At 34.3% G+C, this 13,699-nt stretch overlaps 1 protein-coding gene across 6 annotated transcripts in view; it reads left to right on the forward strand.

Annotated features, from left to right (window-relative positions):
- LOC150103765 (dynamin-like) overlaps positions 1-13,699 on the forward strand; it is a 519,391-nt gene that overhangs the window by 393,863 nt on the left and 111,829 nt on the right. For all 6 annotated transcript variants that reach the window (XM_090397139.1, XM_090397140.1, XM_090397145.1 and 3 more), the window contains 2 exons: positions 270-379; positions 9,790-10,075. In XM_090397139.1, the coding sequence (XP_090253265.1) occupies positions 270-379; positions 9,790-10,075 (396 nt within the window). The remainder of the gene's footprint in view (positions 1-269; positions 380-9,789; positions 10,076-13,699) is intronic.

Raw genomic sequence — 13,699 nt, forward strand, 5'->3', positions numbered from 1 at the left:
TCGTGAAGAATATCTTATTATGGGGTACAAATTGATTGGCTGTTTAATAATTTGCATCACGTATACATATTACTTTTTTTCAGTAGAAATTCTTCTGAGAAAATGGTGTTTCAGGTGTTTCTTAAAGAACTTAGTTTCCTAATTAAAAATTTCATCATTGTAATCCAGCATGAATATTTCAGTGTCTTAATTATTGACCAGTAATTTTTTATTTAAGTGAAAAAATATAATTTATTTTTGATTTCCTCCCCGCTCCCTTTTCCATATAGGAAAAAGATAAGAAATATATGCTTCCATTAGATGGCCTAAAAATCAGAGATGTTGAAGCTGGCTTCATGTCTCGGCGTCATACTTTTGCACTCTTCAATCCTGATCAGCGGTAATTTCACTTCTACTTAACAGGAAATAATAAAAACTTTATTTTTCTTACTATCTGGTATTAAGAAAGAATATAATTAACATTTTTATATGTATTTAAATGTAACTAAATGACTTGTAAAAATATATATATTGTAAAGGTTAGGTTTTTATATTGTTATTATTTCTCAGACTGCACTAGTAGAAATCTTGGTTACCTTATATTTAGTCCTCTATACTGAATCGATTGTGCTGTCTCACAAAGCTTATCTATACTACGATGTTTTCAAGATACCAAGTAATTTTATATAAACTTGGTTTTTAATCCTATTTCCCAAGTAAACAAACAGACAAGTAAGTCAAGTTTGCACTTGCACATAGTGCAAGTCTGAGGCAACTCGTGGTAGTGCCACTCTAGGCAATCCACCTTTACCACGAGTTGCCTCAGACTTGCACTACGTGCAGGCGCAAACTTGACTTACTTGTCTGTTTGCTTACTTGGGAAATAGGATTAAAAACCAAGTTTATATAAAATTACTTGGTATCTTGAATACATAATATACCCAAGTTAAAAAACTTTCTACACTACGATGTTATTTCCCCACCTTAATTTTCGTCCCCCCTTATCTTCCTGCTCTCGCCCTTTGTTCCTGTCGCGCGTGTAGCAGACTATGTATAGTTTATCGCTGGCTATATGATTGCGATTTATTCAATCTCTTGCACTCTCCAGTCTGACAAATTTATTTGATTTACGACTGTGCCAGTCAGACTGAATTAAATGAGTGTGAGGAATCGAAAATTGGATCACATTTCTCTTATCCATATAGCAAGTCATGGCAATATCAAATTAACACACAGGTTTGTAATTTTTACGAGACAGTGCATTGGCAATGATCAGAATCAGAATGTTGTTCAACAAAGCATTTATTCTAACTAGAAAAATTATAATTGCATACTAGATAATTAATGGGGAATAACTGTTTCTCCCAGCATAGCCAACTCCAGAGAATATATCACACAATTAAAACATATACATTTCTGCCTTCATGCAATTCTAACACGCTACTCTTGCTTAACAAACACATACGGTTACTCATATCTACAATCCAAGGACATCGATATGATGTGGTTACTCACAGTCTTTCCCTTATGAACAGTCCTTTACTATGAACAAAGTTTCCATCAGAATATCTTGTATCTTTGCCTTGATCCGGACACTTCTTTCTTTAACTTAGATGCTTCAATACTATACATGGCATCGCAGTTGTCCTGTCCCAAGTAATACGCGTTATCTCTCCTTCCTTTTTATCTATCCTGTCGCACGTGTAGCAGACTATGTATAGTTTATCGCTGGCTGTATGATTGTGATTTATTCAATCTCTTGCACTCTCGCAGTTGTCCTGTCCTGAGTAATATGTGTTATCTATCCTTCCTTTTTTTTTCCTTGGCTGGTGACTGCCTGTTTTACACTAGTAGGTAACTGGAAAGATAATGATTTTGCCTTCGATGTTTATCCACCAGATCCCAGTTAGTTGTGCTTGAGATCACGGGGAGTGTGGCCTGCTATACTGCGGGATACATCGGCGGATGTCCTTGGGAACTGCCTGGAGAATTTCAGGGAGAAGGCCCGTTGACGAAACTCCAACAATAAACCATGAGTGTCCCCTCAGGGTCAAGGAGTATGAGCTACAAAACTTCCAGCCAATAACTCCCAATCATCTCTTCCCCCTTTTCTCTCTGCCCCTTAAAAGTCCTCATTCTTTGTTTCGACTCCGAAGTGTCCACGATCACCCTCCGGCACAATGACGTTACTTGTGTTCTCCTTTGCCGAAAGTCTTTGTTTTTGGTGCCTAAATGTTTGCAAGTTGTTGCGAAACCTTTTTTTTTTGCTGACTAACTATACTAATAAGGCATAATCCCTTTCCTCTGGTTTTACACAGGTAATATCAAATACATTCTACAAAGTAGTTAATTTATATTTTTAAAAAAACACAATACATCATATTTTCTTTACATTTTGATTTGACACCCTTTTAAAACCGAGCTTGATAAGTTAACTAAATTAACTTATCATGCGAGATTTTACAGACTCTTCCTTCTCTCTGAACTCATGAAAAAGAATTCTTTTGCTGCTATTCATCTCTGTTCATTGCTCTCCTTTTCATTTGGACATACTGTGACATTCTGATTCCTAATCACTTGTTCTAAAAATTTATGCATTGACCTTCCATGCTGTCTCTTACGCTATCACCTTTCCTTCAGAAATCATTTTCAAGAAATTGCTGCACCTCAGGAGAAGTTCCATCAATTTTCCACTATCCTGATGATATTTACCTCTCTTATTCATCAAGGTACTTCCTTGTTGGTCACTTTTTCCTGCTCATTTAATTTTCACTGCTCTTTGCCAATACAATAACTCAGATACTTCCATTCTTCTAATATCTTATTTTGATAAAGTTCATATTTCGCTTGCATAAAAAGGTATGCTCCAAACACACTTACTTTTATAAAAATTTTTTATAGTGTGAAATTTATGTTGGAGGAGAATAAATCTTTGTTAAAGCTTCCTTTGCCAATATGAATCTGCATCATATGTCTTTTTTCATTTCTATCATCCTATGTGTACACTCTCTCTCTCTTTAAATATTTAAAACTTGAAATTTGATATATTAATTACTGTTGAGTGAGATCATAGCAGTAACTGGTGAGTTTCTACTCATATTCGGTCCTTGGTTTCATCAGTATTTACAGTAATATTTTTCAACAATTCTCTTCATAACCTTCAAAACATTTTGCAGTTCTATTTCTGAAATCAGTAGTTACTGTAATGTTATTTGCAACCCTAATCTGAGTACATTGTGGCATCCTTTTGGAGTGTATTAGATACTCTTTCTATTTTTATCTCATTTATAGCTTTTTTTAGTGTATATACTAAAAAGAAGTAAGGATAGGAAGCATCCTTGCTTGACTGCTTGCTTTATTTTAGCAGTCTCAGAATTCTCATCTCTTCCAAATCTAGATGTTTAATCTAAGTCATATATAATTTGCCTCCAGTCCATGTTAGCTCTTTCCCTACTTATGGATAATTTTTCCCAATTCACACAGTCAAATTCTCTAGTGGATTTGGAGAGATTATTTAACTTAGTAGGTTGAGAGAAATTATTTGATTCAGAACAAAAATCTGGGACAAAGGAAGCATTCTTTATAGTAAGAAAACTCTGAATCCAGACTGCTCTTCGCTTTGGTTCTGTGCTATTTTATTTTTTATTCTGTTTTGTATTATTTTAACAAGTATTTATGAACATATCAATACGGATTTCATGTGTTTCTTTGGTATTGGGATTATTACCTTTTGTTTGAAATCTCTCACTGTTTCTCCTTTTCTGTAACTTTGTTTAATAAGTTCAAACAACTTTGATTTTATCATATCACTTGCTTCCTTTATCATTCCTTCTATTATAACCATCTTAATCTGGTGCTTTTCCATTGCTTAGCTGGCAGAGTACATTATCAGACTCTTATCTTAGAATTTCAGGTCCTTCATCCTTACTTGAACCATCTTTTGGCTAGACTTTTGGAGATCTGAGAATGCTGCCAACGGTTCGAATTGGCTTAAAAGCTATTGTAATGATGTGATCTTTAAGGAGAGCAGCAGTTTTAATAGATAGATAATTAGTGTGTGGGATGAAACCAGAACATCTAGTGCATAAATTCTACCTCCATACATTGGTTATCTGTCTTTTAAGATCTGCTCTCCTCAGGATCATAGCATTAGAGGGACTTTCTAACCAAGTCATTAATTCCTTAGATTAATGACTTGGTTAGAAAGTCTTCCTTAGATCTCCAAAAGACAGTATCCTCTTTTTGTACAAGCATCTGGAGGGATGGGGGGTCTATAGGAATCTGGACTGGTTCAATGCTTCAGCTACTAACTATACCATTGAGTGGGATGCTTCCACCCTGCCCTACTTAGAAGAAAACTTCTTTTCCAGACAAATTAGGGAATCTACCACAGTTATTCATTCACATGGTTTTCTTATAGAAACCAAGGACTTATTTTAAATGGCATCTGGAAATCTCTTATTAGATCTTTTGGCATAAATTTCAATTTCTCCAACAGTTGTCTACAAAATCTATCATCTAACAGCTGATATGTGCTGAACAGCATTGCATTCATGTTAACATCATCTGTTATAATTTAAAGATGCCAAGAAATTATATTCTTGGTTTAATCCTTTATCGAAGTGTGAGCAGACACAGTTTGCATTTCATCCACTGCTTGGACTCAGGTGTGTAGTGGTGGATCCAAGTTTTGTTTACAGTCACGAATTGACGCAAAAAATCCTGTAATTAAACATCACCAAACACTGCATTGAAATGTCTTTTCACATGCATTTTTGATCGACAGTCAACAATTGCAGCACCTGTCGTGCACACAGCTTTTTCATGTATAATTTTTTGTGCAGGATATTATACACCTATTCAGTTGAGATGCCTACAATCTCAGCAATCTTGCACACTTTCACTCGGTGGTCTTCCACAGCGATACCATAGATTTTGTCAATCATTTCCTTCATAGTGACCTCAATCGGACGTCCGGAGTGTGCTTCATCTTAATAACGTTGGTTAACTGTCTGACCCTCTGATGCCCATTCAACCATTACCATGCCATTGATATTTAAAAAAAAAAAAAAAAAAAAAAAATCAGCATTGCTTTCAATTTTAACTTGCTCATTCTTGGTCACTTGGGAGTTTTCCAGTGCATTGATTGTCTCTTTGTTTCTGGATCATACTGGAAAATCCACGTCTCATCACATGTGATGTCTTCTCAATTTGAGATTAATGTACTGCTCAAGTTTAATGTTAGACATTATTCCTGCAAAGTGACTTCACATGTGTTTCTTTTATAACTGCCTACAGACTAACTATGAGCGACAGGGAACACTGCTTATCTCAACTTCTTCTAGAACCTTCAAGGTCATTCATAGCACAAGTGCATCCCACTGCTACAAGTACACAATTCACAGTGCGCCTTGTCTCATTATTTAATAGCCACACCTCGTATGTCACTATGGTTGCAATTTGTGTCCTCAAGATGCTGGTTTGAAATCCAGTGAAATATCAGTAACTCAGTAAGTTATTTATTTTGTTAATTTAAATTTTAAACCCTCTTTGAACTTCTCTGTCCACTCTTTGAATGTCATAAGATCATTCTATAAAGAACTTAGTCATCCAAACAGCTGACTACTTTTCCCACTTTATTGTAAGTGAAGAGAAAAATTTTATTCTTAATATTTGAACCTGAATAAATTATGAATATGTTAAATAATGTCCTAACATTGAATGAATGTTTTACCCTGCTTCTAACAGCTCCTTAGCTGTTAGGTGCAGCTCCTACTCCTTAGCTTTTTAAAGACTATCCTCTAAACACCACTTAATGTTATCTATCAGTCAATCAGCTTCTTACCCCCTCTCACTGAACATTCATCAATATCTATATAGTACATTTCAATCAGAAGTTGGTTATATGAAATGCTATCAAAAGCTTTACTAAAATCAAAAAAAAAAAAAATGTTTATTAAATAAAAATACTTCATAGCCATTACCTTAGTCTATTTCTCTTATGATCTCATAAAAAGTAAGCAGATTTGTCATAACGGATCTTTAACAAAACCATATCCTAAAACCATAGTGGTGAGTGAGTGGAATTTATTCAAGGAGAGGTATGATAGGATTTGTGTATATGATGGTTGATTTGGGTCTCCTGCAATGAATCTCCCGACTCCATGGAGAGATGCCATAAAATAATAATAATAATAATATCATGATGTGCTGTGCCCAGCAAGTGATTCCTTTCAAGAATATCCTGAATTTGATTCCTAAATAATTTTTCCATTACTTTGTCAGCAATGCTCAAGACCATCGTCACGAACTATGGGCTCACTGCCCATTGGTGTCCGATGCCTCCTTCACTAACTACTTCCACCTTTCTTTGTCCAGTGTCGCAGTTTTTGTACATTCATTCCACACCAGTCTTTTATGTCATCTATCCATTCTCTGTATGGTCTACCTCTTCTGTTTACACCATCCATAATACCAAATATGAATGTCTTTATCTTCTGGTCCTCACTCATTCTGCAGATGTGTCAAAATAATTGCAGCTTCTGTTTTATAATCTTCTGCATTAGATTTTCCTTTGGTTGTATCTTCCGATAGAGCTCATCATTCATGATTTTCTGTACCCATCCTATTTTTACAATCTTCCTGTAACAAGTTCTTTCAAATGCCAAAATTCTTTTTCTTGATTCCTTATTTATTGCACACATTTCAGATCCATACAGTACACCACTAAAGATGCATGTTTTCAGCACTCTTAGTTTTGTTTGCAGGCTGATCACTTTATTTTCCCAGATGTTATCCATGGCCTTCAGATTTGTTCTTCCCTTTACAATCCTGATCTTTATTTCTTTTTTGCAGTCCAAATCATACGTCATTTTACTTCCCAAATATTTGAACTGTTCTACATTTTCTGTATCAGTTCCATTCACTTGTATCTTTTGTTTCATGTTCTTCTCACCAAATACCATTGTCTTTTTTTTTTCCAAGTTCATAACAAGTCCAAATCTCTTTCCTTCCTCATTTAACAGTTTCAATGTTTTTTGTAGTTCTCTTTCTTCTTCTTCTTCTTCCATAATAACAATGTCATCTGCAAATCTCAGATTGCTAATTCTCATCCCATTTACCGATATTCCTTTTGCACCTTCCTTCATTTTAGCCATTGCTCTTTCTAAATGTGCGATGAAAATGCTTGGTGATATTGGGTCCCCCTGAAGTCATTATATGAAGGCCATGGATTTCCAGATGTTATCCATGGCCTTCAGATTTGTTCTTCCCTTTGCAATCCTAATCTTTATTTCTTTTTTTGCAGTCCAAATCATATGTCATTACTTCCCAAATATGTGAACTGTTCTACATTTTCTGTATCAATTCCATCCACTTGTATCTTTTGTTTCATGTTCTTCTCACCAAATACCATTGCCTTTTTTTTTTTCCAAGTTCATAACAAGTCCAAATCTCTTTCCTTCCTCATTTAACAGTTTCAGTGTTTATTGTAGTCCTCTTTCTTCTTCTTCCATAATAACAATGTCATCTGCAAATCTCAGATTGCAATTCTCATCCCATTTATCGATATTCCTTTTGCACCCTCCTTCATTTTATCCATTGCTCTTTCTAAATGTGCGATGAAAATGCTTGGTGATATTGGGGTCCCCTGTCTGGTACCTCTGCTTGTTCTAAACCATTTCCCCAAATCATCACCTATTCTAACTGCTGCAACTGCATTCTTGTAAACATCTCTTAATATATCTATTAGTTTTCTATCAATTCCATAGGATTCTAGCACTGCTAATGTCACTTTCTGGTCAATACTGTCAAATGCTTTCTGAAAATCAACAAAGAAGGTATATATGTTTTTGTTTTTTCTCCTAGCTTTCTCTGCTATTAACCACATTGTCAAAATCTGTTGAATTGTGCTTCTATCTTTCCTAAATTCTGCTTGCTTGTCTGCAAGGTATACTTCTAATTGTGTCCTCAATCTTTCTGTCAATATCATCATCATCACTTTACCAAGTTGACTCGTCAAAGCAATTGTTCTATAATTTTTACATTCTAGCTTATTTTCTTTCTTGTATAATGTCATTAATATCGATTTCACCCACTCCTCTGGCATTTTCCCTTCTTTCCATACCATATTACATAGTTGATGCATTTCTGTAGCCATACTTTCGCCACCATATTTAATCATTTCTCAGGACTCTTTGTATTTTAGCTGTCCTATTGCTTTTTCTACCTCTCCTCCTAAAATGTTTACATCATTCTCAATGCTATCTAAATTTAGTTTTTCTTCGTATAACTCACTACAGTATCTTGTCTGCCACTATATAGTTTTTTCTTTATTAATCAATACTTTGTCTTTTCCATCTTTAATTGTGATCTATTTTGGTTGCCGCTTGCTATTAATGGTTCTAATCATTTTGTACACCTCCTTAGTTTTATGCTCTCCATAGTACTGTTCTATATCATTGCATTGTGCTTCTAACCATTTCATCTTATCCATTATGACTGCTTTTTCACTTCATTACACTTTCTTCTATACTGCTCCTCTATTTGTTCTGATGTATTCCTTCTTATCTTCAACATTCTCTTCTCGTGAACTAACTTCAGGGTTTCTTGTCTAATCCACTTCTTGATCTTCTCTTCTTCTGGTACTGTTTCTTCAACTGAAGACTTGCTGGTCTATAATTCTCCACTTTATGTGATGACCTACCCTTATGAATTGAAATAATACTTTCAAATTTCCAGTCAGAAGGAACTATTCCTAATCTCAGCAGCACATTAAAGATGATCAAAAGTGGATTGATAAACCCTGGTATACATCTGTTTACTAATAAGGGAGAGATATCATCCGTACCTCCAACCTTAAGTCACTTGCCAAGTGATTTAAGTATCAAATATTTTTTCTTCACATATTATGACATTCAATAGAGCTTATCCTTCAAGCTGTAATTTTTTTTCTAACTGACCAGTATTCGTATATATGCTTGCAAAGTACTTAGTAAATGAATAGTAATGCAATCAATTTTGCATTTATTTATTAATTTCATTTTAATGGCATTAAAAGCCATCAAAATGAAATTAGTTTAAAAAGAGCACTAAGCAAATCATTAAATCATAGATTTGTCATAAATTATTAAGTTTTTAATCTGATCTTAATTTACCCACATACTTTAATTGATACCTCAGATAATAATAAATATGTATATGTCTGATTCTCGTGCAGAACATCTTTATTGATTTAAACAGAGTTGTGTATTGATTTTGTCATTTCTCTTTTATGTATGTGGCTATATGTTAAGAATGTGTTACAAACATTAGTCATGATAAATGATTAGGGCACTTTTGAGATTTTCATTAGACAGTGATACATATAAAATATAATTGGGAAGCGGGGGGGGGGGGGTAATATGATATAATGTTTAATGATATTATTGCATTTCCACCATCACAGTTAGTTCATATCACTAGTTTATATAACAAGATTGAACTGCCAGTATTATATTGTTGGCAGTTCATAACTTTTCAGAATTCAAATATGCTTTACTTACAAGCTTTATAAGCTATAGAGCCTTTTTCTAAAAATGGTATTCGGTCTTCTCTCTGTTTGATCACATAATCAGAAGATACGATACTCTAATTGGTATGTAAGGTAATTGAAAAAAAAAAAAAAAAACAGTGAAATTTATTTTATCTAATAGAATACCAGAAAATCTTAAAATTATTATAGAATCAGATATTTAATTTTCTACTGTTTGAGAATTAGAATGTCATTTACATATTTCATGTTGCTTATTTTTGCTCCCTTGTTCTACAAAGAAATGTTTATAAAGATTACAAACAGCTGGAGCTCTCATGTGAGGGACAGGAGGAAGTAGATAGTTGGAAAGCATCATTCCTTCGTGCAGGAGTCTATCCTGAAAGGACAGTGTCTGATAGTGTCAATGGTGAAGCTGAGGGACAGGAGTGCTCTGCGTCAGTAGATCCTCAGCTTGAACGGCAAGTGGAAACAATACGCAACCTTGTAGAGTCTTATATGAAGATAGTGACCAAGACATTCCGTGATCTTGTGCCAAAGATCATCATGCATCTTACCATTAACAATGTGCGTATATCTCCTATTCTTAAGAAATTTTTCAGGATTATTAATAACTGCATAATAGTTTTAATTTGTTTTTATGTCAGTTTTTATCTTATTTAGGAGGGACAATGGGACAATTGTTAATTTATCCTACACCTAGAAATTAACCTGCCTCCTCCCCCACCTGTAAAAGAGGAAGATGACAATCTATGCTGCCTGATTGTCAACTCGAAATGATTATTTCATAATTGAGCCCTCTTTGAAATAATGAAGAAATACATTAATATCCAACTATATATTACCTGGGAGTCTTCTTTCTGATCAGTGATCACCTGCACAGGTTCTTTTCCACAGTCGGGAAAAACATATACAGATAATCATTCCGATACCTTGTGGAATGAGCATGACAGTTCCACAGATCTTTCTTCATCTGCCTTATGTCACATACCTTTGGACAAGAGTCAAAGTTATTGACCTTTTAATGGCTACATATAAAAATTGTGAAAGAAATGTTTAAATTCAAAAAAAAAGTTAATAACTAAATGCTAATGCAATAAATGGTGACCTATCATTGGTCAACTAGGATTTACTTTCCCTAATAATTTTGTAATTAGGGAAAGTAAGTCCACTTTTTCAGCTTATTGCTCTCTTTGTGTAAATTATACCTGGAATTAAAAAGAATAGCAGAAGTAACTACAGTGGTATCTCACTAAACTGAACTAATAAAAACGGTGCTCGTTCGGATTAGCAAATTTTCTCCCAAGAGACAACAATAACTAGCGTTTAAGACAAAATTAATCAGATTCTAATGGTACATCAATTTAATTTCTGTGAATAAGTGAAGTAACTGATAGAAAAAAAGCTGCTGTACTGTAATGTAAAACTTAAAAAATAATACAGTACACAAGTTTATTTTAGTAAAAAATTTAGTTGGTATGTACCTGTATTGTTGAGGATTCTGAATTAATAAAATTGCATAGTTCAGTACTTAACTTAATTTGCATAAAAAATATCACTTTCTCATACACAACACAAAAAAAAGTTTCAAAATAACACAAAAAGGTTTTTATTTCCTTGTAAAAAAAAGTCATTGATTTTCTTTTGCTTTTTGGAAGCTAAACTTTTTTCGAATGCTTCTTCTTGGAGCTGCATTAGCAATAAAATTTTGTGGAATGCCGTTTCATCATTCTGCTTAGCACATTCTATACACATATTAAAACTGTCATCTGCCTCTTCATGTTCTACTTTTTTTTTCTTCGAGTTCTTTATCGTCATCATCGTCTTCTAATTCATTCTGTAGTGTCATATTTATAATTTCAGCATCTAATTTGATTTTGAATTCACTTTCAGTTCTACCTGTAATCCATTCTGTAACATCTCTTTGTGAAATTTCAACATTTGGATTTATATTTTTAACCAAATTATGTACATTTTGCATTTCCTCTTTTTGTTTATCACCGTAGTTATCTTGGTAAATTCTAGAAGGCCACAGTTTTTTCCATGATGCTTGAATTGCTTCAGATTTGATGGCTGCCCAAGCAAATGCGAACACACAATAAATCAAAATAAGCCTCCAGTATCCGTACAATCGACAGTATGAAAAAATACTGTAATGTAATAATAATAAAATAAATAATAATAGTTAAAATAATAATTATTAAATAAAAATATCATGATCATCATCATCAAATTCCTGCCATGTACCCTCAAGGGGTGTACAGGATATGATAGTACTACATGAAAAAAAAATTACATCATTATTAATTTCCTATCTACAATTTTCCTCCAAATCAGTCTGTTACTTGTCAAGACTCCAACATTATCAGATCTTATATTTCTATCGTCTAAAGCACTTTGTACCGTATCAATCCACTTATATCTTGGTCTTCCTCTGGGTCATTTTGCTGCCAACCTGGCAGAGAACATTTGTTTTGCTAATCTTTCCTCTCCCATTCTGTTTAAGTGACCATATCACCTGAGATTAGCTCTGCTAACGCATTCCTGGATGCTGACAATGTCAAGTTCTTTCCTAATATCCTCGTTTTTAATATGATATTGCCATTGATGCCATCTGTTCACACCTATAATCTTTCTCAGGACTCTCGTATCTGTGGTCTCTAGTGTTTGGTCAAGTGTTTTACTTCTGACCCAGCTCTCAGATCAATAAGTTAAAACTGGTTTGAACACTGTCTTGTATAAAGCTAATTTAGTGTTCCGACTAATTTCTCTCTTATTCCACATGAATTTATTTAATTGACTTCCCACCATACCAGCTTTGTTGATTCTGTTGTCTATTTCCATATTTAATTTGCCATCTTCAGTAAAAATCATGCCTAAGTAGCTGAAATGTTTTACTTGTTCCACCGGTTCTCCATTCACAACACAGTTGACATTTTCAATGATTCTGCCTATTTTCATTGTCTTTGTCTTTTTATTGCTGACCTTCATACCATATCTATTACAACAGCTATTCAATTTAGTCAGAGAATCTTGCAGACTTGTAGCAGATTTATTTAGAAGTATAACATCATCTGCATAAAGCAAAGAGCTGACATTAACATCTCCAATTTTGATATCATGTTTAATACCACTTTCCTTCATAATGTGATCCATATAGATAATGAATAACAGAGGGGATAATGTACATCCATGTCTCACACCAGATTTAACATTAAACCATCTTCCTGTACTTCCTTCAATTCTAACTGCTGACTTACAACTCAAATAAAGACTAAGTATTGCTTGACATAATGCCCCATTGACACCATATAACTGCAGCGTATTGAATAGCTTCTCTCTTGGCACCTTGTCATATGCCTTTTCCAGATCGACAAAACTTAAATACAGATCTTTGTTATATTCCCATGCTTTCTCGACTATTTGTCGTAAAGTGAAGATCTGATCCTGACAGCCTCTATTTGGCCTGAATCCAGCTTGTTCTTCACCAAGCTTTTCTTCCACAATTCTTCTCAACCGTTTCTCAAGTATACTTGCATAGATCTTGCCAGGAACACTCAATAGGGAAATACCTCTGTAATTCTCACATTCAGTTTTATTTCCCTTTTTATATATGGGTACTATGAGAGCTCTACTCCAGTCATCGGGAATTTGTCCCTCTGTCCAGGCTTTCTGAACTATGCAGTGCAGCCACTGTAAGACTCTTATACCACCATACTTCAGCATTTTTAGTCGAATATCATCTACTCCTGCTGCCTTTCCACATTTCAAGCCTTTGATGGCTTTTTCTACTTCTAGTATGGATATGTATTTCTGACTGCATGCCTGGTCAGTGTTTTTTACCACTGTGCTGTCATCACTGCTTGTTTCATTTAGCAGTTTTTCAAAAGTTACTCCATACTTCAAGGATATCTTTTTCTCTCGTTTTCATGTCACCTTTATCATCTCTAATTCCTTTTACAGCACTCTTTCCTCCATTCTTAAGCTTCTTCAACAACCTCCAGAATATTTTGCTACCTTCTTGATATTTATTTTCTATATTCTTGCCAAAGTCCTCCCATGACTTTTGTTTAGCTAGTTTTACACACTGTTTAGCTTTCTTACATTTGTCTCTGTATTCTGTAAGAGTAAAAGCTGACTTCTTATTTGCCAGGAACTTTTGATATGCTTTCTTCTTTTCCTTCACTGCCT

This window comes from Typopeltis vanoorti, chromosome 8 (assembly GCF_054136105.1).
Source record: "Typopeltis vanoorti isolate ZY-2024b chromosome 8, IOZ_Tvanoo_1.0, whole genome shotgun sequence".
Classification (NCBI taxonomy): domain Eukaryota; kingdom Metazoa; phylum Arthropoda; class Arachnida; order Uropygi; family Thelyphonidae; genus Typopeltis; species Typopeltis vanoorti.